The sequence below is a fragment of the Alligator mississippiensis genome, chromosome 5 (genome assembly GCF_030867095.1).
Source record: "Alligator mississippiensis isolate rAllMis1 chromosome 5, rAllMis1, whole genome shotgun sequence".
NCBI classification, from domain to species: Eukaryota; Metazoa; Chordata; order Crocodylia; family Alligatoridae; genus Alligator; species Alligator mississippiensis.
The window spans coordinates 51,174,674-51,200,282 of NC_081828.1; the positions used below are offsets into that span (position 1 = coordinate 51,174,674).

General features: G+C 42.4%; 1 protein-coding gene across 8 annotated transcripts in view; it reads right to left on the reverse strand.

Annotated features, from left to right (window-relative positions):
- ABL2 (ABL proto-oncogene 2, non-receptor tyrosine kinase) overlaps positions 1-25,609 on the reverse strand; it is a 75,065-nt gene that overhangs the window by 22,117 nt on the left and 27,339 nt on the right. For 5 of the 8 annotated variants that reach the window (XM_059728353.1, XM_059728351.1, XM_059728348.1 and 2 more), the window contains exons 2-5: positions 7,866-8,036; positions 4,423-4,718; positions 3,530-3,802; positions 2,521-2,605 (exon numbers count right to left, since the gene is read on the reverse strand). In XM_059728353.1, coding sequence (XP_059584336.1) covers positions 2,521-2,605; positions 3,530-3,802; positions 4,423-4,718; positions 7,866-8,036 — 825 coding nt within the window. Of the gene's footprint in view, positions 1-2,520; positions 2,606-3,529; positions 3,803-4,422; positions 4,719-7,865; positions 8,037-11,833; positions 11,961-25,609 lie in introns of those variants that run through there. The other 3 variants (XM_014596017.3, XM_014596016.3, XM_019500261.2) reach the window with 1 other exon arrangement.

A 25,609-nucleotide genomic window follows, 5' to 3' on the forward strand; every position in this document is an offset into this window, starting at 1 on the left:
CTTTCATCCTACTCTTAGCTTTATTTTTAAAAAAACAGCAAGAGTCCAGGTGCAACAGCAGATGGGAATATACACTGATGAAGATTTGGAATCTAATGTTTAGGAAGAACATTTGAAACTGGAAAATTAATAGCTATGCAGACTATGCAACAATAGTCATCTTACTATGCACATACCAGCGAGATCAGCTGGGCATTGCCAAGCTGCAAAGCCTGCAGATTTCTTCTATCCGCATGTTGATTGAACATGACCATGACTTCATTCCCTACTAGAGCAGTACAAAGCTTTGGTAGCCGATAAGATTCAGAGGAGATTCGGTCCGATTTGGGGGCCAAATCTCCAAATCCAAATTGAATCGTGATACTCATTAAAAGGTCTGAATTGATTCAAAAGCCTCCAAATTGATTCAGAGATTTGGGCAGTCCACACTTGCTGCCGCAGGGAGCTCAACCCAGGCTCCATGCCGGTAAGTAGGGGACAGGGGGGCTGGAGGAGGGGGGAGGGGACCATGGGGGAGGACCCCCACCCAGCCCCCTCTCTAAGGCCCTCCCCCCCACCCTGACCTGCCCATTCCCCCAGCCCCTCCCATGGCTGCCCCACTCAGCCCTGGCACTGAAAAAAAAAAAAAAGAAAAAGAAAAAGAAAAAAAAAGCCCCGCACTCACCAGATGCAGTAGTGGCGATTGGGGCCTCTGGGGGCTTGTGGCAGAGACTCCCCTGTGCAGTGTGGGGCAGCAGGGATCGGCCCCTCCTGCCTGACACTCGCGCAGCAGCTGTTGCCTTGTGAGGGGGGTGCAGTGTGGCTCAGCAGGACAACCGCTGGGTTCCACACACTGTTTGGGAGCTGGGACCACTTGGGCTGAGTGCTGCTGGGCTTCGGGCGACTGGTGGAGCCACCCCAGCTCTGGGACAGTGTGCAGCTGCCTTGCAATGCAACAGCTGCTGTGCAAGTGCCAGGTGAGGGGGGCCAATCCCCACTGTCCTGCGCTGCACAGGGGGGGCTCTGTCACAAACCCCCAATCACCGCTGCTGCAGCTGGTAAGTGTGGGACTTTTTTTTAAGCGCCAGGACTCTGGGGCTGGGCAGGGCAGCCATGGAGGGGCTGGGGGAGTAGGATCCCTCTCGCCACCATCACTGACACTGCCGCTGCCTATTTGATTCAGTTTTGATTCAGAGGAGATTTGGCCCAAATCGGCAGTCAAATCTCTGAATCCAAATAAAATCAGGACAGTGATTTGAATCACCAAATCGAATCACTGTCCCTTCAAATTGGCCAAATTGAATACCTGCTGCTTCGCACAGGCCTATTCCCCACCACTACAGTGAGATGTTTTGCAATATGCTTACTGGTCTTTTCCCATAGGAGTAGAGATTTGGTTACTTTTATTGTTTTCTTAGCTGTAGATACTACTCAGTGTGGACATTTCAATAAAGATCTTTCTGTCCATAGGAACAAGTAGGCAAGCCTGTGAATGACTTTTGTATGAATGAACTACCTACTATCAGTTTACCTATTATAACATGGACTTCAGTAAAGACCATAATTTTACTGAACACTGAGAATGCCGAGTTGTATATAATACATGGCCACGTCTCAAAAGTCAAACCATATTCATGGGATAGAAGACTGCAGGGAAGGAAAGTCAACACACTGCCAAAGATCTTGCATATCTAAAGAACTTGGACTTCAGTCATGTGCTCCAGGTGTATACCCAACAAATCTGGGATTCCTTAAATCTAGGAAGGCCGAAATATGGCCCTTAGGTCATATATACTTCAGAGCTCCAAGAATGTAGTCCACAACCACTGTCCACAGAGTGGTAAGTCCCAACATGCAACACTTGAACTTGGTCTGAGCAACCAAACCATATTACCTGCTGGCCTGTGAGCAGCCGCCAATGCACTATAAAGCGCTGCTCACTCTGAAGAGAGTGGCTACCAGGAATTTGATGAAAGCCCGCTGTAAACCTTGGTTCTAGGCATACTATCAAGGTGGCTTTCCATAGGACAAAGTTTGAATGCTACTGCCGTAAGGGTGTCTTGGAGTGTACTATTACTAGCTCAAATCCAGAGCACATGCCTTTGAGTGAATATACTGTTTAAACTAAATTAATGTACAGCTGATCTGAAACAGGTCAGTCATAAAAGCTGCTTTTTAAAGATTTTGGCTGCTTACAGATTAAAAAAAAAAAAAAGCTTTAAACTCTGTGTGCCCCCTGCCAAGTCTAGTGCATGCCCAGAAGAGGTATCGCTTTAGCTGGACCTGGCTCGCCCAAAATCTGTGTAGCAGTCACTTTAGTTGAACTTTTCTGACACTTATCTAAAGCTGCTTTAATTAGCCAAAGATAAAAGTACCAAAAAGTCCCACTGAAGTGCCTGATCTATACAGACACTGTGGAGTCAGGTCGAACTAACACACTGCTTCTTCCGGTAAAGTGCGTTTTGTTTTTTTCCATGTCTGTCAGTGCCCTTTGTTTCAAGTAGAATGAGTAAGCATAAAAAGAGACCAAACTTAATCCACCTAATAACTGCACCAGATTTGGATGCTTGATTTCCTTCATCACAGCAGCTTCTTTCAGGAACTCTTCCACTTCCATGGTATCTTCCTAAAAAGATGGGACAGAACAAAGACAACCCACTCTTAATGACTAAGGCTCATTTAGTATTGTAAAGCTTCAACAGAGAAAAAAAAACATTATTCTTTCACCCGTTCATATCCATTTTTCCCCACTCTGTACCAAGATGACACAACAAGGAAAGGTGCTTCTACCTAGGCTTAGGGCAGAACAAAAAAAATAAAAACAAAAAACCCTCTTCTCTCTAAAACACCTGACTGCATGCTTAAAGCATAATTAAACAACAGTACCAGACTAGCAGCTGGTCTGCAATAGCACATGGGGTTGCCATACTTAGTCTGTGATCTCAGATTCCTTAGCTTAACAACTCTACAAGGAAAGGAGGTCGTGCTTCTGGAGGGAAAGAATACTAGAGGTCAATGGATTAATAACTCCTCTCGTCAATTAAGATGTAATATTGACTGATTATACAGAGAATTCTGAGGAAAACCACCAGAGAAATAACTATAATACTAGAAGTTAAATGAAGGGCTTTCTGGAGGAAGGGGCAGGGCGAAGGATCATTTGATGTCCAAGGAGTCCCCAGTCCTCTGTTCTTTTAGGTGGCAATTTCTAAAGCACTGGGTTAGATACTCACTTCCCAGAAAGGACACGTTCTTGGCCAAGAATCCTAACAGCTTAAACCACAAAGAGCTCAAAGTTTGTTCCTGTGGAACACTTTTTCCAGTAGGCTATATGAACAAATGGATTTTGTTATCTTGAGGCCAACTGCCTCCTTTTAAACCATTATGGTTTTGCATAATCAGTCCAAGGACTGGGGTTTTCCATTCAGTTTCCAGTGTTTGGCATTATGGTGTATCAAGCATTCCGAAATTAAGTCACAAACTAATTGCAATGTGCTCTAAACACAAATGGCTAGTAAAATATTGAGCATGCAGCAGTCTGAAAACCAACCTTTAGTGTTTTCACAGCAACCGTAAGACTGTATTTCTTCCAGACACCAACATACACTTCACCATACTGCCCTCCTCCAAGCTTGTGCTTCATGGTGATATCCGTTCTTTCCATCTCCCACTTGTCATGGATGGGAGACACTCCATAAACAGTGGGCTTATTGCACTTGGGTGCTGGGTAATGCAAGGTTGTCACTAATCCATCCGCCACCGTTGAATGATGGTGAACTAGCTCTGCTAGTGTATTGAAGCGACTTTCTGCTGTCACATACACCTGGCAAAAAAGGACCAAGAATCTGTTTAATTGCATGTAATGACAATAAATAAATAAGTAGATGTGTTGGTGGTGCTGAAAGATAGGATAGTAAAAACATTCAATTAAGCAAGGGGAATTTAGAGTTAAAATTGTTCTCAGTTTGACTGGGAAACAAAACATTCTACTAAACAAGATTTATATATTTGCAATAAGAGGCACCTAGAGTCCACAACTCTAAATGAATTGATCATCTGATGTACCCCCTGTCATGCTTTGCTTAATTTAAAACCATAATTATTGTGATGCGTCATGTCTAAAGAGGCCAGAGACTGATTCCATTTTAAGACTGTCCATTAGTTTAACAAAGGCTCTCTCATTCCCATTATGCCATTTCTACCAATGTCAATTAAAACAGATGTGTCGCAAACTGCCACTTCCAGATCTCTAGCTCTATATTCAGCCAGAACCACCGCATTCTCACAATTTGTTCCAAAGTGTTTTTCTGTGGGTTAAGACTTGAACATATAGAGGAGCTCCCCTTTATAAATACACTAATAAACTTGCTCCCCCTACTTGTACAACTTGGGATTTTGTAGTCCCATTTTTACTCCACATCGTTTCTGCTAGAGGGGTCTTACCTTTCCATCTGTGGTGGTATTGATCCTGTAGTGGTAAACGCGTCCCTCATACCTGAGTGAGATGGATAGTTGCCCTGGACTGCTCTCACTTTCACGAACCAGGAAACTGCCATTGATTAAGCTGCTCAGGAGATACTCTGCTGCACTACGTGACACTGGTCCATGATACCAAGAATGCTTTTCCAGGCTGTTCACTGGTGTGATGTAGTTGCTTGGCACCCATCCCTGCCCATTCTTAGAACGTACCTCGCTCCATTCACCATTCTGGTTATAACCCAAGACTCTTAGCTTCTCACCTGCAGATGGGAGAGAAAGAAAGAGAGAAACCATCAAGATGAAATCAGGTAAGTCTTTGTAGGTAAGTCTTCACCTGTACAACTAAACCAGATAGTGCAGCTAAGGGCAGGGATTCTTCATTATAACCTATATGGTGCCACATAATTTAACTAGATTTCAGTTACTAGACAAGATGTTAACCTAGCTTTAAAGGCAAAATGTTAAGGACAAGATCAGATAAGATACTATTGCCTAGTTACAGGCAGCCCATGACTTACAACGTTTCGAGTTACAACATTTCACACTTACAAAGTTTATAAATTGACACCCTGTTTCAACTTTCTGACATTAGTTTCAACTTTACAATGCTTGATCCAATGTGACATCATGCCGGCAAACAAGTTCGCTGTGTCACCCATCTCCCTGGAGAACATCTGTCTAAACTTCATCGGACAGTTTAAGAAAGCAAACAAGACTCCAGAAAAACCTGCAGCCAAAACTTCTGAGAAGACTCCAGCTAAGAACCCTTCAAAAAGTCCAACCAACATCCCTTCACAAAGTCCAGCAAAGCCACCTCAAAGAAGCCCTTCCAAATCGATATGATTGCTATTTACAATACACATACATTAATGTAGCTATATTACTCATCTATAATTTACTGAGTACAAAATTCTGGAGTATTTTTGGTGAAAATAGGGTATCAGGCCTTGGTTCAGGAACCAATCCCCCGTTTATAATATTGTTTCTTATGAGAAAATTGGTTCCGAGTTACGTTTCAACTTAAGACAGTTTTCAGGAACCAATTGTGTCACAAGTCCGAGGACAGCCTGTACTCCTATTTGGATACTCAGCTAATATTTATTCCAACTCAATTGCATCACCACGTATGTCAACCAATTCCAAGGTTTCCTGTGGTTCAGATTTCTGGAGATGGAAGATAACTTTTTCCTGTATGATTTGTAATACCCTCAAGATTTTAGCCTTAAAACAAAGTTTCTTAAAATGGTTGCACAGCAGGGGAGGTTTTTCTGGCATGTATTAAGATGAGAGTTTCCTGTCACTACAAGTTATTTTTTGTGGCATATTTAAAGCTCCTGATTTCTCTTTGGTGGAGGCAGAAAGGTAGTGAAGTTTGTATATGGGCAATAATGCTTGACAAGAAATGTCTCTGCACACAAATGAACAGGCCTGCATGGTTCTGCCATGATAGCACCATACGACTTGTATTTTAATACTACTAGCAGTCCTACCACAAAATGCACATACTGAGAAACACATTCTTACTTTTCCAGAATAGCTTTGGCATGGTGGGTGCTAAACCAGAAGGTTTGAGACAAATTCAGAAGACAATAGGTAACAGAAGAACTAAACTTGCAAAACTTGGCTTGAAGCAGGTAGGGAATCAACTCCGCACTGGCAAATGTTTAGCTTGGTTATGAATGGTCAGTACCTCTGAGATTTATGCTAACTGCCCCTGAAGCAAGCCTATAATTTTACCAAACATTATCAAATAGTCTGAAGGGCATAGCATGATGCTGGTACCAAAAAGGAGTATAAACACATTATTTGGGTCACAATATTTCTGAAGAAATCCATAAAACTTTTGACACTGCAATGACAAATCTGGGTACAGAAAATGTTTGTAGTCCAAAAACAGTAGTGTCTGTAGTTTATTGGGTTCTTATGAAGTATGGTGGGGTGCCAGATATCTGAACTAAATAAAGTAACCAATTGTTCAGCTAATGCAGCAATTCTCATCCTGGGGTGTCTTGAAATGTTTTCAAGGGTACTGTGGGGTACCAGGCGGTGGTACACTGTTAGGTATACAAACATGACTCAAGATAAACCCAGAGATTTCAAAGAAGAATCCAGTGTTCAAGTCTGTCATTCTGGCCTGTTACAGTGAGTTCTTTGCAAGAAAACAATTGCTCTACAGTATTATTTCTCTACAGTCGAAAAACAAGTGAATGCTAAGAGCTGGCATTGAGGAATGCCTTGAGTTTAATGAGGAGTGCCTCGACTCACAAAAGGTTGAGAGCCACTGAGCTAATGAAACATACATATTAAAACATATAAACATGACAATGCTGTACTCTAGGGGTGTCAAAGATATAGCTCATGAGCCATATCTAGCGCACAGTCATGTCATCTGGTCTGCAGAGTTGGAAACATGCTCAGGGCTGCAGCAATTAATGTTGCCACTGCTTGGCTCATTGCCAAATTTCTGGCCCTTCAGTCAGCCCTGTGGCTCTGTGTTCCAAATTCAGTTGACAGAATAACTCTGCTTTCTAGATCCAGGCCACAGGAGTCCTGTGATACTCATTTGGCACTATGGAGCCAAATGACTCTGACATGCCTTCTGTACTCTAGGGCAGCGGTTCCCAATCTGTGCCACCAGCGGTACTCAGACAACATGTCAGTGGTACACATTAACAGATTTACTATAATTATTTTATATGACAAAAATTTGCTGGTAGCACTTAAGGTTGTATTGTTTTATATTAGTGGTGCGCAGTATGTCAGAGTTTGTCAGAGGGCAAGTTTAGAAGCATATTTCCCTTTCTTTCAATTTGCTGATTAATGATTGATAAAACGTTCTCTCCATGGTGTACACTTGTACCGTATACCAAAGAAGCTGGTAACCTCTGCATTTTTGTAACTGAACTGTTCAAATAAATGGTGTGTGAATAACTAAAATACTACTAAACTATATACAGTCAGTCAGCTCTGAGTAAATTAACTGTTAAAACGCGGTCCATGTCACACAAGTCAAAGATAAAGCATGTGTTTGAAAGGCACACTTCTAACAAGTAGTTCACAGAAGACAATCAACATCTTCAGTTATGGTCAATCCTGTCATTTTCTCTGGTAGAACAAGTGACAAGTGATTCTACTTGGGGGTTTTTACCCCCCACTTAAATCCGTACCTTATTGCTGAAGGAAATTACCTATAATCCTGCAGAGAGAAAAGTTTGGTAAATTCCACCATTTCACCATGAAGTTCAGTTCTGTGTCTAGAGCTGCAGAATAACCACATTTTTCCTCCAAACTAGAGCTTCTTAGATCAGGTAAGTGTTATTATTTCAACACAGCTCTGAATCAAAGCCTCAAGGGGAACAAGTTTGAGCCACAGTAATATGCTGGCAGGGCACAGGATGATTGATTACCTTTGGTGATGCTGAGTGTGTTGTCACCACTTGCTACAAAATCGTAAAGTGCAACAAAGAGATTGGGATCGCTCTCAGTGGCTCCAAGCAGATTTTCCTTGGAGCTCCACCTGATGGCTTCATTCAGTGCCTGCGGTTCGACATCACAACCATAGGGGCGATGAAGGGCCTCTGGAGAAAGAATAAAAGCAGGGAATTTACTTCATTTGCAACAGTTGCAAGCTCAGTACATACAACCTCACAGCTGCTGCTGCTGCTGCACTGTGAAGTCTTAAGGTCATAGGAAGAACTATGGATTTTGCCAGAATAGAAGTTTTGCAATGTCCAGGCATCAGAAAAAAACAGCTCAGGAGACCAGAATGTTTTTTTAAACAATAATTTACAAGGCACATTTAGGACTATAGTACATTTCAGAGTAAATAGAAAAGGGTAGTTAAAAAGCAATACTGAAAATTCAAGAAAGTCACAGCTTAATGTCCAGCACCAGCCTTTTTCCTGTTCCAAATATATTGCAGTAAGACAGGGGCCTGCAAAATTAATGGACATATCTACTGAGTTTAACAACTAGACTTTAAAACCATTTTGTTGCAGATATATTAAGATATAATCCACACCTATAAAACAGAAGATACTGAGTAGAGAGTGGAGTACGGGCAGATCTTGGTAATGGTAGGACCCAAACCACTTAGTCAGTAAGGCCACAGACAGATATCACATTTATCCTGGGACAGACTATAGTAACCCAGACTATAGTATCCCAGGTACAATTGTTCAGATGTACACATCTATTGTCTCAGAATAAAATCTTAAAAGGTTCATATGATAAGAAGTACTAATAGATTATCCTGGGATTACATCACTGAAGCAATAGCAAAAGAATGGCAATGCATTCAGCTGCTCACTGAACCTTGATTAGAAGGGATCTTAATTGTTCAAATTACAGTAAAATTGCCCTAATCCCAACACAACTTTTTGACACTGGGTGTGTACATGCACAGTATGTCAAATTTTTAAAAAGCATCAATGGGTTTTGGTGGCAATAGACAAAAGCTCCAGTTCTTAGAAGCATTTGTCTTTACTGAGCAAAAATAAACAGTAATTAAAGAATACATTCTTTACACTGTTATAGTGCTTTCAAGAGGCAAAGTGTATAACTACCTTAAAACAAGGTCACACAGCAAGACCACACCACCAGTTTGACTCAAACCTCTAACTATAAAGAAGGAGGACGATCATGGAAGATTTCATCAAGCATAAATACATGTGGGCTGAAAGTTCAGACTGCAGAGACAACCAACTACTTTTACCTTCAAATTAGATTAACCAAAGTGTAAGTCTTCCTTGTTTCAATTATGCATTTGCTTTGAAGTCAACTATATTTTAAAAAAGAATATATATATATATTAAAAACAAACAAACAAACAAACAAAAAAACCAAACTGAAAAACCAACTTACTTTTGTACCAATTCTAGATAAAAATGAGGGTTTTTTTTTCCATTCCATGCCAAATCATTCCACATAATGTGTAATAACTTTCTGGCTCATTTCCATCACACCTTAAACTGAATGTGTAGCTGGCTGAGGCTGGCCCATGACAGATCCTGAAAATGAGCCGAGTATCAGGATCCAGCAGAGGGCAGACCCAGGGCCTAAATCACAGATGTCCTGGCAGCTCAAACCAAGGGTCTCCATGCACTGGGCCCTTCAAAAACTCATCTGTCACTCAGTTGAGCAACACACAGAGTTTTAACTCCATCCCAGCTAACTGGGACCTTTAAACCCATGTGCCACCCAGCTCAGTTTTAACTCAGTCAAAGCACCTGGGGACCCTCAGGATCAGGCTGTGGCAGTTTGACCCCAGGGTCTGTCTGGGACCTGTAAAACCCCTAGCTGGGGTATGACAATCCTCCGATTGTCAGCTGGGGCTCTGACCTGACTGGGACCAGTTTCAGATCCTGGTTTGGTTACCAGCCCCAAATGCTGATCACATGATTGTTGGCACCTGGGTTTTAATTTGCTGGTGCAAAGGGATCCTGATATTATAATCCCAGGGTCCCCCTGCACTGACAAGTAAGGCAAGATAGGGATCTAACCTGCTTCCCAGTATTATGCAACCTGCTGTGCAAGTGTGGCATGGCAGGAAGCACAACTGTTGGAATCACATCTTAGATGCCATGGCACCTTAAAGTGACAATGTCAGAGGCCTATCCGTCATATCATCAATAAGGCTTCACTTAAACTACTGGTGATGCTGGGTTCAGCAGCATTTCTCTCATAGCCTGTATACACAAGCCAGCAGTTGGAACTTTAACCAAAAGAAAATGTACAGACCAATGGCAGCAGTATACCCGCCAGCTGCTGCTGCTCAAGATTATGGAACCAGTAGCAGTAACACTACATTAAGCGATAAGTGGTGCTATGCTGAGTTGCCAAGACAGATTCAAAGTCGATGTGAGACCATCATGATTTCCTTTTGAATGACTAGGAGAACCATTCACCTTTAAAGCAATATTACATACCAAAAAGCAAAACAGAAGTCAACAATCATGTTTGAAGAGTACCTGAACAATCACTACAGTACTTTTGAAGTTTTTACCAGTAATCTAAAGGCTTCAGTGGCTTAAATGTCATTGGTTTTTAAGTACCCAAGTCACTCTTTATAGGGAGACTTCAGAGACTGAGACTTTTGCCTAATATCTACTAACTACACCTTACTGGACAGTGAAAGAATCTGCTATAGTAGGTTACCAATATGTAGTAAGATAGGTCAGGGCCGTCTCACTTCAGAGCATCCAAGGGCCGCACACTACTAATCATAGGTCCTGGGCTACACACAGCACATGCTGCAGGGGCTGTACACCATATGGACTTCAGGGATCTGTGCCATGCAGGCCCCCAGCCCTCCCATGCTGCTTAGGCAGCAGCAGCCCCCACCCCAGCTGCCACAGGAGGAGCATAATCACTTATCCTCACTGCTCCCACCTAAGCTGCCCAACTCAAGCCTTCTGGCTGGTGTTGCCATGGACAGCAAGCTCAATGGACCCCCTCCTGCCATGCTGCCCTGCCCCAGAAAACCTGGTTGCAGCAGCAGGTGCAATGGAGGGAGTGGCAGCCAGGCCCACAGGCTGCAGATTAACCCTTCACAAGCTGTAGGCCATGAATTAGACAGCTCTGAGATAGGCTGTTTAAAGAAAGAAAAAAAAAAGGTGGATCAGCACAGATCATGGGGCTATTTTAGCCCTTTCAGAGCAGAGAATGAAGGAGGAGAAAATGAAAAGCAACTACTGGATTTTCTGTCTACTCAAGTATATTGACTATTGACTTCATCAAGTCAGCACTCACAGTACTGTCCCCTCCAAAGACAGACTGTAATATAAGCTACTTGTTTAAAAGCTAAGGGCTTTTCTAGTTAACTTAGTCTAAACTAAAGCTCCTTTTTAGCTGTAGTACTGCACATTTGTACATGTGCATGCAATGGGATAAACTTTTCAATTTAGAAAAACATTTCCCGCTTTACACATCAAAAACCATGATGCAATTTAGGATCAAATGAAGTCGCTGCGCCTCATCCATCCCTTTCCTGTTCTTTGTTCTCACAATAGAATTAAATCCCTTCCTGACACAGCCGCTTTCCCAGGCAGTCTGTTGCCAAGGGATGTTTTTCCTCTGCCTTACAGTTATTCTTCCTAGTGCAAGACTTGGCAGGAAGAAAATTTATAAAGAATATACTAAACTCAACATTTCAGAATCGGATCAAACACTAACTTTTTCTTCTTTGAAATACAACCAATTTAAACTACTCATGTATCTGAAACATTCAAATGATCCTCCAAGCTAGACAAAAGGAGAAGTCTTCAGACCTGCTGAAGACAGTCTTAAGAGGACAAAGACTAGTTTCAAGCCCTTCATTCAGTGTACACAGGGCAAGGTGTTGGACAATACAACACAGCATTCCTGTACACCATACCTGTGAAGTCTGATACGCCAGATTCAGAGGCTTCATTGCCAAGGCAGCAGAGCAGCCTGCTCTCTTCCTTACTGTAACTGTTGGACTGTAGGAGAACTGTCCCCAGGATCATGTTGTGCTCGACAGCAAGCAAAAGAAACTGCTAATCATAAAAAATCCTAAAATATCACTTGCAACAAGCTACACCACGTGCATATGGCTATTACTCACAAGACTGGGAGCCAATGGGAACAAGAGCACTTCAGGAGTGGGTGGGGGAGTGACGGAGAAAAAATAATTTTTGTGTTTAACTTAATTATTGCCTGAAAGTGTAGTAAGGGTGGAGCTTCCTACACAACTATGCACAAACAAAGGAAGTGGAGAACAAGCTGCATGTTGACACATTTCTAGGATCAGCAATAAATCACTCAGTTTTATTCCATTAGGATTAGGAAACTAAGCCTGGATGAAAGCAAAACACTTTCCTTGGAGAACACATCTTACAAATTTTCCAATGCATCATCAATAAAAAAACCACACAATATGATTCATTTTCCACCCCACATACAACTACTCCTGCACTAGTGAATTCAGTGAAATAACTTATAAATCTAATACTAAAGGTTTAACATGTACCTTAACCAGGAGAGCAAATACAAATGCTAGAAAACCACATAGACTTTTTTCACCAAATTGCTTTTAGAAACAAATATATAGAGAGCCTATCAAGCCTATATTTGAGCCGCGAATTTGCCGATTTATGAAGATCTAAGCACAGTCACTAATATTTCAAAAGGAATACTGTCAAAATGAGTATTTAAAAAAAGAAAAACCTGTTTGACAAAGCTGCTTAAAAAGAAGTTCTAAATGTCTGGGTTTTTTTGTTGGTGGTGGTTTTTTGTTTGTCTGTTTTTTTACAAGAGTTTGTCTGATCCCTTATTAATATTTACATGGATTTTTAGAGGAGGAAAAAAAGCAGCCAGGGAATGAAGTTAAAAGCAACTATACTTTGTTGTTTCCTCAGGTTTCTAAGGAAGATTTTAAAAAGTTTTGAAACCTAAGTGCCTCCTCCCAGGGAAAATGAAACCAGCTGTGCCCTGCTGCATCTCAGCCACATGCTACTGGAGGTCTATACACTTTCTTTTATTCATTTACTAATACACACACACACACACACACACACACACACACACACACTGCATCCCCTTCCCAGTCCCTTTAAAATTTGTGTCCCTCAGCATGGGCCACCCTGGTGTATATCTTCATAACATAGCATTTCCTTTCTATTCTTGTACTTTTGTAAGTAGTACTGAAATCTGAAGTATATCAATTGGGACAAACTGAAATGAACTAGATAGTTCACAGTTCAGAATTTTAAAGAACCAAGCCTGCAAAAAGCTTGAAACAATGTCAGTAATGCCCACATTATATCTGAAATGTTTTATTCACAGCTATGTTAAAATATAGATCAGCATCTATCTGTTATAAAGTTGAAAGCCCATCCTCCAGATCCCTTCAGATGCCTGTTCTCCAGACTACATGAAATGATACCAAAATACAAAAATAAAAACTAGTTTCTCCTAAAACACACACTTCTTTCCATCTCTCATGTGCAGATGAAGTGTCATGGATTTGACCAGTCCAGAGGTTTCAACTCCAGCTCATCACAGTCGTATCTGAATGCACATATCAAAATAGGGCTCCTGCACCTACTTCCTATAAGCATAAACAGATTATAATCTCTAGATATTAATTCTCACACACTCAAAACCCATGTGGCACAAATACAGCATTCTATTTTCTTTTTATCACATTGTTCCCTTGTAACTATGGCCTTGTCTTCTAACATCCCTATCATGTCAATCTCTCTACTCTCTCTCTGCTATTAAATAAACATTAACAAATGAAGTGGATCAGCTCTGGCAGGACTCATCCTGCCACAGCTGATCCACTTCACTAGGTGAAACATCACTCATTGTTTCATGTCAGGCAGGGGCCCAAACCTGAGGGACAACAGGCAGTGCATTGCCTCCTTACAGAAATATGCCTCAGGTTTCCCAGGGCACATCTTTACAAGCAGGGAAAACCAGGATGGCACTCCTCAGAGTTGAGGAGCCTGATTGTGAGCGAGAATTCCCAGGGGGCACAGGATCAGGCACCACAAGCCCCAGGAGCGATTACCTGGGGGAGATGGCGAGCACAGGCAGCTCTGGGCTGCCCAAGCTCTTGCGCCATAAAGCAAAGCGACATCTGCCACAAAGTGGAAGAAACCATTACCACCGTCACCTCAGCCACAAATTTTGGGCATCTGTGGCACAAGGGGCATAGACATCTGTTTATTTTGCCTGTCTCACCAAAACATTTTTAAGGTAGCACAAAGGAAATGTTTCTGCCATCTGACACACATATCCCTTTCTCTATTTTATTTGCACTTTCACTTTGGATAAGGATGCATTAGTGTTTATTTACAAAATTAATTCAAACTTGTAGTGTGATCCAATTTCACAGCTTTTTTCAGAGAATCAAAAATCATGATTTTCTAAGCACATTCTTATAAGAGCACCTTTGACTTTACTTGAATTGTCATCACAGTGAATAAATATACAGAGGAGAGAACAGTCATGTCCATTTTTCAATTATGCTGTTTACAAAGGATAGATTAACTCTTTCTCCAAATATTTAATCCAGAAGTTAAATTCCATATCATAGTATTTATAATTCAAGGTAAAAAATTAAGGGTATGCACACACACACACACACACACACACCCTACCTCATATTGGTTACAAATGGTCTGGAACTTTTCTCCAATGCATAAAAGTGTACATGACTTTTTAAAACTGAACTGCCTGAAAGTTATCAGACTAGGTATCAATTAAAACTTGAGCACAGAAACTATGACTTACAGACATTAAAGAAAACCAAAGCAAAATGCACTTTACCAAAAACAGTAGCACAGTAGTTCAACCCGGCTCCACAGCATCTGTATAGATCAGGCGCTCTTGGTACTCTTATCTAAAGCTAATTCAATCAACTATTGGATAAAAGTGCCAAAAGCCCCACTAAAAAACCTGATCTATACAGACGTTGGGGGAACTGGCTCCAACTAATGTGATGCCTCTACTGGGCATGTGCTAGACTTGGCACAAGGGCTCGCAGAGTTCGAAGTAAAGGACCAAGGGGGTTTTTGGGGGGTGGGATTTAATGCCTTAAGTAGCCTATATGCCTAGATAATGTTATGAAGATGGATTGTGCATATACATCTGAGCATTGTAGCAGCATCCTTATTCTTACATATTAGAAGCTACTTCAATAGAACCCTTCAAAGCATGCTGAGCTTTACACAGTAAATTGTAAGAGGTGAAGTTCCCCAAAGTTGATTAAAAACACAAAAGGTAGTAAAATGGTAATATATCAGTAGATTAAGAGTTTCATAATTAAGCAAAAAGGTTGTGTGATGGTTTTGTTTGCCACCAAAATGTTTTAACTCCACTTACCACTAACTACTTCAAGATATAAACTTACATCGGTTAAGGAAAAGGAGACACTAAGAAGATAGGCTTCATCATCTGCTACACCAGTGATTCTCATCCAGAGTGCCACAGCACCATGGGATGCCTTAAGATCCTTTCAAAGGGGCCAAAAAATGTCAGCACTGTCAAGATTACAAGTAGGATTAAGAAGATAAGATGGGGGCTATATGGTTGATCAACTAGCCAGATCTGCCCTGTCTCCCTCACTTATGATATAAAAACTTTGAATTCTGGCAAAAAACACCATAGTGTTGGTTTCATCCTATTACTCCTACATTTTACACTTTTGCTGTATCCTGAATTCCTCCCTCTCTTTGCTACTAATATTTGTAGACTAATATATGCGTCATTACCCTCCGCCCTCCCAGATGCCACTGAAACCTACTGCAAAGCACCTTCTTCCCTTCAATATCAATCCCTGCAACATGCTTGTTTGTTGCTCTAAAATTTCAGAAAATTTGTTAACCATTTTTTTGGTGCCAAGGTGCCCAGAACAAAGACATTCCCAATGAACTCATACCCAACTTGTACAAAAGCACGATGATTTTCAAATTGCATGCCACTGGGTTTAAGCTGTTTGACTGCAGTCAGGAAGGAAATCTATCGTCCCATGGCTCACTAACTACCACTGTAAGAGTATGACGGCACTGCACTCTCCACTAAAGCATTTAGTACTGTCATTTTCTAAGAACATCAAATCAGAAGAATTGTCGCTGTCTTCATGGACGACTGCTCTTATGTTATAATCTGAATGGAGTATGTACATGTGCACATATTTCCAGAAAGATCAAGTGTAGAATGACAGATGTGCAATTTTTGGGACAGTATTTTTACTGGAAACACAATGGTTTGAAAAAGAATATTCCCTGCTCTCCATCGCCCCTCCCCCAGCCCTTCTAGGGGTAAACTATCTAAAAGAATCAATGATGAACAGATTAAGCTAGTTACCTAGCAAAACAAATTTATTCTGCATGTGTCAAATAACTATTCATATTTTTGTAGACTGTCATATACTACCTCATGTCCAAAACAGTCTTGAAAGCAATTTAAGTAACTCTTGTAACGTTTGAATTTTTTAAATTAAATTTTAAATAACAGGACACGAGACTCCGTTTTATTTTCTTTCCTTAAGGTTTTCACTCCTTATGGCTAAAGAGAAACCACATGAAAACATGAGCCAAATGTACCCTAAAATCTGCAAATCCAGAAGCAAACAAATTATTTATATATAAAAAGAAATAGATTCCATTGAAGATGGAAACTAGCACAAGACTGACTTCTTAATTCCAATCAAGTCTCACTGAAAATCAGCAACTACCAAACTTGTAGAAGCTGAGCTTTGTATTATAAATTTATAACATATCCTTCCCCACCACTCCCTGGAGTTGTCAGTCATGAGTACATAGCAGCAGCCATTTCTTATTTTTCAGAAACCATAGGCATTCTCTTCGCTTGAAGTAATCCCTTCCCCCCCCAAAACATGAGAACATGCAGTGCTATTAATGTTTTTCTTCCTGGTTCTAAAGTTCACAAAAAGCTAGTGAGCAACCAGAGGATCCAATATCCACCATAATCTTATTTTAATGAAGGGAATTATAGTTTTGTTAGTTCCGTCTCAGCTTCAGTGACTGGTTCACTTCCGAGTTGGAAAGAGAGTGCATAAATGTGCACATAGAAGTACAGAGATGTACTCTTGCTCAGTACTGGCTGCCGTTTCATTTCCTGTTGGCTGAACTAAGTCACTTCTAATTGGCTCAGCTGAGACAGACAAGGGACTCTATTCACAAGCCCAAACCCAACAGCTGCTAAATGTCCAAGGTAACAAAAACCCCAGACTGCAAGAAGGGAATTCGTAGCTTGGACAGCTTTTTAGTTTAAGGCTTATGTCATCACATATGTTTTCTCAAATACCCTGTTGGCAGCAGTATTTCACTGTCCGTTGCCATTGTGCTCAGCACTGAAGGACACTACAATGTACTCACTGAAATCACGAGTTCAGAAAAAAAGGAATCTTCTCTAGTTGGAAGCAGAGCTAAAACAGCCTTATGGCAAAATACAAACTTTGCTATAAAGCTCAAGTAGAACCCTGCCTCCCCCAGACCACTTCATGTATATCAGAAGTAACTGAAATTACAATGTTTTGGGGGATTTGAGGGTGTTTTTGGTGTTTTGGGGGAGGGTTCCCCCCCCCAGGAGGCTAAACAGAGAATCCAGCAGCAGCCAATTTTTGTCTGTCCCTTGTTTTTTGGGGATTTTTTTTGTTTTTTTAGAGTGGTAGCAATTGAAACATTTAAAATGCCATTGAAACTCTTCAAAGGGACAGCTGTACAAATGTACGTGCCCTTTGAAACATTCCAAAAGTGGCTGAAAAGCTCCAAAATAATACTTCTTAAACAGAAGTACTATTTTGGAGTGTCTCATTTCTTGTTACATCTGCATGGGGACAGGGGACCCGGAGGTCCTCCAGAATTTCACAGTGCTCGGGGAGAGAGGACGGGAGGGAAGGCAATCAAGCAGGTGGAGAGTCAGGCACTGCTGAGACCTCAGTACTCCTTGTCATGGCCTCTCACCCGCCTCAACTTCCCCACTCAGATCAGACCCTTGTGCTTACCACCTTACCAACCAATACCAGGACCAGGCTATCTAGTCTCCCTCTGCCCCCTGACAACCTCTACTCTCTGGTAAAAGGAGGCAGGATAGAGATTCAAGGGGTGGGGGACTGGAGATTTGGACTCCTGGCAGCAGAAACCACTTACCGCCACAGACCCCTGCACCCCGCCAACCTCCCACCAGACCCCTGCTGACCTTTCCAGTCTTGGTGCTCTTTGCTCCAGTGAGAGATCCTCAGCTACTTGTAATGCTTCCCAACTGGAGAATTTTGCAATTTTGAAGCATTTCAGATGTGGGGTGGGGGGAGAAGAAACGTGACAGGGGCTATACATGTCTCCCCTCTTTCAAAATGCTTCCAATCCTGTTACACTTGAAAACATTTCAAAAGTTACTTTTGTCCTCATCCTTATTTCCTGTATGAAAGGATTAACACTGTTGGTCTACCATGTTGTAAATGAAGGAGGATAAGAACACTGCAAACAAGTTTGGGCTTGTTCTTCACTACTGAAAGAGATCATATCTGAGACATACTTTCAAGCAATAAAGATTAGACTTGCAGAGATGGAAATATCAAAGTTCACAGCTGGAAAATGGATACAACTAAAAACCAGTGCAGATGGTATGGTATACATCAATGGGAAGGCAACTTTTTTGGCAGGTGTGCCACAAAGTAAGCCCTGAACCCTCCGCAGGTACTTCTCTAACTCCCTTTCCCTGCCCACTCTGCTGCTCTGCTTTCTGCTCCCTGCCCAATTCACCGTGTTTTCTGCAAACAGGAAAGAATTAGGGGTGCACCAATACAGATTTTGGGGGCTGATACCAATAGCCAATTTTTAAGGAGGCCAATATCGATCCAATTTGCAATGCAGCTGGTAAGTCCATTGTGGTGGAAGGGGAGGGGCAGATCAATGCCCCCACGGTGAGGGAGGGAGTGGAGCAGGGGCTGGGCTAGATGCTGCCCAGATGGGGCAGGTGCCGGACAGAGCCATGGCTTTTCTGGTGGGGGGGGGGGGAGGTGGCTCCTGCCACTGCATGCACCTCAAGAGGGCGGAGGGGGGGCATGTGCCCCCCTAGATCTGGGGGGAGTGGGGCAGGTGGGCTGCAGCTGCTGGCTGGAGCCGGGGCTGTGCTGGCGGTGCTAGGAGGGGGCTACAGAGGAGGCTGCAGCCACCCCAAGTTTTGCCATAGTCCCCCCCAACCTCCCCTCTCCAGTGCCACCACCGCCTGCCCCGAGCCCAACCCTCACCCCAGACAGCAGCTGGAGCCCACCCGCCCCATGCAGATCTGGGGAGCACACAACACCCCCACCCCCCTCTGTACCCTCCAGACAAGCCATGGCTCTCTCTCATGCTCACTCCACCCCAGCTGGACAGCGCCTGCCCCAGACCCTCCCCACTCCCTTCCTCACTGGGGGGGGGGGGGGGGGGGGGGGAGAGAGGGGGGCAGCATTTGATGTGCCCCCCCATGCCCCTTCCACCACAACAGACTTACCAGCTGCACACAACTCTCCAAGCTGCCAGGCTGTGCTCCTCACTGCCTGCACACACGCACACTGTCTGCCACACCCTGCAGGGAGCTCATTGCAAAATCCGCAGGTTTCTCTGGTAAAATGAGAAATCTGCATTTGCCTCAATTTTTTTTTTTTCACTTTTTTTTGCAAAAAAACAGCTGATTTAGTTATGAAGGAGCTTCATTCCCAGAGGATTAGTTAACTGAGGTATTGCTGTATATCCAATTTTGAGGCAATTAGAGGCAAAAGACTGGGAAACAAGCAAGGTGTCTTAGTGAGGTATGAAAGGCTTAGCAGAGTCAGCTTCTGTAGTTAATGTAGTAGGACTGGAGTGTTGTAGCAACGATGGATTTTTTGGGTGATAACTTTTATAAGAGTAATTCTATGGATGGAAGAGATGCTAGCGTGTCTATCATCTCTGCCAATTATACAGTTGGCCCGATAAAAGATATCACTAAAAAACCCCACAAAATGCTGCTTCTTTGTAGTTAACGAGCACTGATTACATGGACTCTGGATGAGGGCACAGCCTCTTCCTCAGTCCTGAGGCTACTCACTTAGATGTAGCACACACTGTAGATATAACAGTAAATGGTACCTTATACCTGTGTTATACTAGAGCCTTTTACTGGTGTAACTATTATCATTATAATCCCGTATCCCTCTCTCAACTGTACTGGTAAAACTTGTGTAGAGAAGGTCACAAAGTTTGAAACACTCACTGCAAACTATAACCAGAAAATCAACCTATTAGTTAATCATCAGCATGAAAGACAGGGCAACTAGAAGAGGCATGTAGAGGTCCCATGTGCAGATTCTGGACCCAATTTAGAGACTTCATCTTTCACAGATACCTCTAGCCTGTGAACCTTGAAGCCTATAACCCAGAAGGAAGAAGCATCATTTTCTCTTCCTCTTGCACCCAGAAGCCTCCTGAAAAATAAAACGAGGACTATATCTTCATTACTACTTCACCCATTAGTTGTTTTTTTTGTTTTGTTTTTTTGTTTTTTTTAAAAAGGACCTATCCTCAAAGGATGGCTTTTATCCTAGTCATCTGCTACTACCAAGACCTTCTTCAAACCATGGCCTAATAAAACTGACTTGACTCTTGTTGATTTCACTGCTGCCAACAGAATTCTGAATGGAAGAAGTGAACACTGAGAAAAATCTGAATGAGGCCGACCTGATATAGCTGAAGAAAGCGTTCAGGACCAAAAAGTGATCTCATTTCCTCCTCTGTCTGCAACACAATTGCACTTGACCAAGCTTTCCTGTTCAGGGAAATGGATTAGTTCCATGTTGACACAACCATGGATTAAAACTGACTTCTAATTATTTCAAGACCCTTTCTCCCACTTCATAGTGAACACTGCCCTTTAAACATCATCCCTGACTCTGCCAGTGTTTATACTGGTGTAACTGGGATGCCAAAAAAATGGGTCAACAGTGTCAGCTGCCTGTAACTGAAGACCATACTGTCTTTGGGATGCTGTCTCTAAGACTTAATTTTCTTGATAACCTGAATAAGGAAGGAAGGGGAGGGCTTGAAATTCCCATAGGAGGTCTAACATTACTGCAAAGCAAAACAATTCATTTCCTTCTTTTTTTCTATGTAAAGAAAACAATTTCCCAGATAAGATTAGTCTTTAAACTTAGCCTCTGTAGAAGTTACCATGGTACAGATTTGCTTCTCTGTTAAAAAGACAATGAGCACAGTGCATGCAAGCAGGTTAAGTTGCTTATCAAGTCACACAACACTGCTCAGAGAAGAGTTAGAGCCCCATATGGGAAAAAAATACTTGCATCCTTTCTTCACTGGTGTTTTTACTATTTCTATCACAGCTACTGGACAAAAAACTGCCTGAAGTCCTCAAATACATATCCTTATGTATGTTTGTTAAGTTAGGAACTATGCTTTTTGCTGATAGCATGGGAATCCAAACTGCTATTGAAAGTTTTTCTTAATCCATACAAGAACAAAGTCTATTCAGTGAGATATCGCTGGAAAACAATAAGAAAAGTAAATCATATCCTTCCTTAAAAAAGATTCTTTTGACCACATGAAATAAGTATGTAATGAAGACGCATCTATGTTAGCATACTGCTTTGGAGATTTACCAAGATAATTTTTTATTACACAAGATTTAATGCGAAGCTACTGTAAAACTTAATGAAGATGAGGCTTGCTGTGACGTAGTTTTGTAAATTATGAACTGAAATACAGTACTTTGAACTTATGAAACTTTGTGCCAGGGATGAAAAGAAGGGAAAACATCCAACGTATATCTTTGCTCATAACTTTGGACAGCAATGTAGCATTTACTTTTACTCTAAAGATACCTAGTTAATTTTCTTCTAAGATGGTCTGGCCCATGTGTCTTTCTGCCAGCCTTTTCTTGCTTCCTGCCCATTCCATAGAACAAGATTCCCAGTTGTTGCATGCTTACCCAGGTTTGGCAAGACAGCTGACTGCTTGGATTAAATGGACTGCACTGTTTCCTTTTAAGAAAGAGCTACATTTTTTTTCTTAAGTAACTCCTGTGGGACCAGAATTCAGTACGTGCCTTAAAGTCAGTATACCAGGTGTTGCCTCTGGGGAACCTGGGAATTCCAAAATGACAAGCAATGCTGTGAACAAGTTTTTCCCTGCCCCAAAAGAACCCTCCTCCTTCAACAGGGTTTTTTTTTGTTTGTTTGTTTAACTGAATTAATTGTACAATTACAGTTTTAATAAGACTGTTAGGAGAAAGCTTTAGCTTCCTTCCAAACTGCATAAGCACATATGACTAAAGTGTCAACACTTTTGCCCACAGTTCACTCTAAAAATCATAAGATAAGATTTCCATTAATTGATGTTTACCTTGTGGTAGGGTCTTTGTCTTGAAATAAAAAACGCACAAGACTCCCCCCCCCATAGCTCTGACTCTCCTTAAGGCAGGAACTCAGGTTTTTTGTACCCTGTCATAAGGTCTTGGCAAGCATTTCTTAACCTTTTTTCAACATGGGCCGCCTTGGGACCAGCTTCTTATTTAGTAGTATTAGAAGAGCATACTACTCACTGCAAACATATTGACAGATATTTGCTATGTCATTTAAGAATTGATAAAGTTAGTCTATTTTACGCTATAATTTTAATAAAACGTTGTCCTTCTCTATCATTTTATCTTCCAAGTTTAAACTTTTCATAACCATTAAACTTCACAAAACGCCTTTACAACTATTATGTATTACCATACTTAAAAGTATCCCACAACCTCCCAAATAATAAACATGTCTTGCTTAGGAAGAAAGAATGAGGAAGGAAAAAAAAAAAAAGGTTTTCCAGAATCTTAACTGCCACAGCATGGACTTAATATGGCTGAGTGCTGGCCAGAAGGGCAAAGCCCACTTCTCAGTGTCACTCAATCTCCACCTGCAACTTCAAAACTACAACTCTGTTCTTGTGGCTATAACAGGGGTAAAACAGTGACCCTGAAGGATCCAGTCCAGGACGGATGGGTGGAGTGAGAAAAGCACAGGCCACAGCAGTCATTATAGGGAGCCAGTGCCCAGCTGCCATTACATAACTCAATTAAAGCACAGGAAAAAAAAATTAAAAAAAAATCAGCTTCCCCACTTAAGACATCCACTTCAATATTGGGGAAAAAGGGTGTGTGGTATATGCGAGTAAACATGATATTTACTACATTTCACAACTTAAGACTAGAGGTACAAAATTTGCAACCTACTCAAAGTCATGACCCAAGGCAAGGCAAGGCAGTAGGAAACTAGAAGCAGACGTACATAATCAACATTCTAACACAACCTTTAAACACCTACACACTTCTGGCAATAAAGAAGCCAAGCAGGAAGTATGCAGAGTTCCCATTATTTAAAATTCTCTCTCAGCATACAGTAAAGTCAATATGCAGCTACAAAAGCCTGTTACCAAAACCCTATATGCAACTCTAAATTTTCTGACAGCATCTTTCATTATGCAGTATAATCAACACACTGCCAATCAGACAAAAAAATATCTGTCTTCATACCAGTGAGGAATTCTGGTTGAGTTCATGAAGCTCATTGCATCTTTGAAGGCCCCAGGAGCTGTGGAGGTAGCATATGCTACCCAGGCTGGTATCACATCCCTCCCAAATGAAGGGAAATGGACTGTAATTACCATGACTAGCTCCCTTTCATATGGGGATGCCTTAGGACAGTGGTTCTCAACCTTTTTTTTGCCACAACCCGCTGCTGGGAGCGGAGTGCGGCGGCAGCAGCAGCTCAGGGGTAGGGGAGCTCCTGGCGTGCAGCGCAGCTTGTCCTTTGCACGCAGCGCTGCCAGCATTGCCCCTGTGACCCTCATTTGGGTTGCAACCCAAGGTTGGGAACTACTGCCTTAGGAGAATGAAACTATCATATTCCAGACTAAACCATTTTTCTCCAACTTCTCTGCAGAATCTGGAATTTCCTCAGAAAGAGAAGCAAAGATTTTAGGGCCTTGTACTGGCTTTTCAGATCATCAGGCAAAGAAAAAGGAAGAGAGAAACCTGCTTTCATAGCAGAGGAGTCCTATTTGTATTGCAGGACCAACCAAGAAAAGCAAAAGCTGGGTGCATGACAATAAAAGATTCTATGGTTGGGAGAAGCTGCAGGCCAGACTGGAAGATCCTAAACACCCTAGAGCAGCGGTTCTCAGCCAGGGTTCCGCAGCCCCCCGGGGGAGGGGGGCTGCAAGCAGGTTTCAGGTGGTCTATGTGGTCTGCAGATCTGGCACAATCATGATCTCTAAGATCAGCTGGGACAGCACATGCCTGGGCTGAGCCCACAGCCATGTTCATGGAAAAAAAGCGGATTTTCTCCTTTAAAAGGAGAAAAAAAATAAATAAATCACAGATTCTACTTTAAAGGAGAAAAAGACGGGAAAAAGCAGATTTCCCCTTGCAGGCTGACAGTGGGGCTGCAGGAAGTGGGAGGAGGCCAATATGGCAGGGAGCACCACATGCATGTGTGCATGCGCACATATGCATGTGGCAAGGCAGGCAGCGGTGTATAGCAGCTTCCGCAGCTCTCTGTAGGTAAGTTGGGGGGATTGGGGGAAACATCATTCTTGCACCCACAGCAAGCATGAGGCTGCAGCCTGGCTGGACTGGCCAGCAGAACCTGGTACAGGAGGGCAGAGCGGGGCAGTGAGACTTGTTGCTGCCACTGCCACTGGGACCCTCACACCAGCTGCACCTCCAGCAGCAGCAGGAGTAATGGACCAGGGTGGGGAGGGGGACCATGCTGCCATCACCTCCTCCCACTGCTGGAGGGGTGGGGGGCAGCGTGGGTGGCCTGAGGGGAGCAGTGCCAGCAGCTGGGCCATGCCCCTCCCCCCAACCCCAGGAGTGAGGGGCAGGAAGGCTTGAGTCCAAAAAGGTTAAGAACCACTGCCCTAGAGAACTCTGGCCAAACCACAGAGAATGCAGAAATACATTGAAGCAGATGAGGACAGAGGGATGTTATTGTTTTATCTAGAGCTGTATCCTGTTGAGATATCTAAAGAACAATTATGACAGAGATCTTTACAAAGCCCATGCTATGTACTTTAAATTAAATTATCAAGCTAAACTGTGAGCGAGAACCTCCACAAGGTGAGAGCTCTGGGAAAAGATATGCTTAAATTAATGGTGTGTCTTTTTGGGGGGAGAGCCAGTCCCAAAGGCCTGGTCTACAAGATGCCACATCCTAGTTCTGCCACCAGAAGTTCTGACTGCCCCTTCCAATCTGCCAGAACGTAAATAAACCCGTGAGCTTCTGGCAGCTCCGCTGCAGCAAATACACTGCCAGAATACAAAGGGAACTCTGGAAAGACACCAGCTACTGAGGAACATGGGAGAACCACCAGATTTAATACTTCTTCTCTCACTTGGGAAAAGTATAAAATCATCAGGAGTCCACAGGAGAATTCTGCTACTGCTCTAGTTTAAATATATACAAAGTTTCACTGTCATTACAATGTAGTTTAGACTTAAATCAAGTTTCTGTGCCAGAAAGGCCAAAGTAAAACAGGGCTGAAGCATACCAATGCAGAGAGCTTAATAATTCATGTTTCTATCTGGATGGAACCCAAAGGCAACAACCTGATAACATCCAACAGGCAGAGCTTTACCCAGCTGG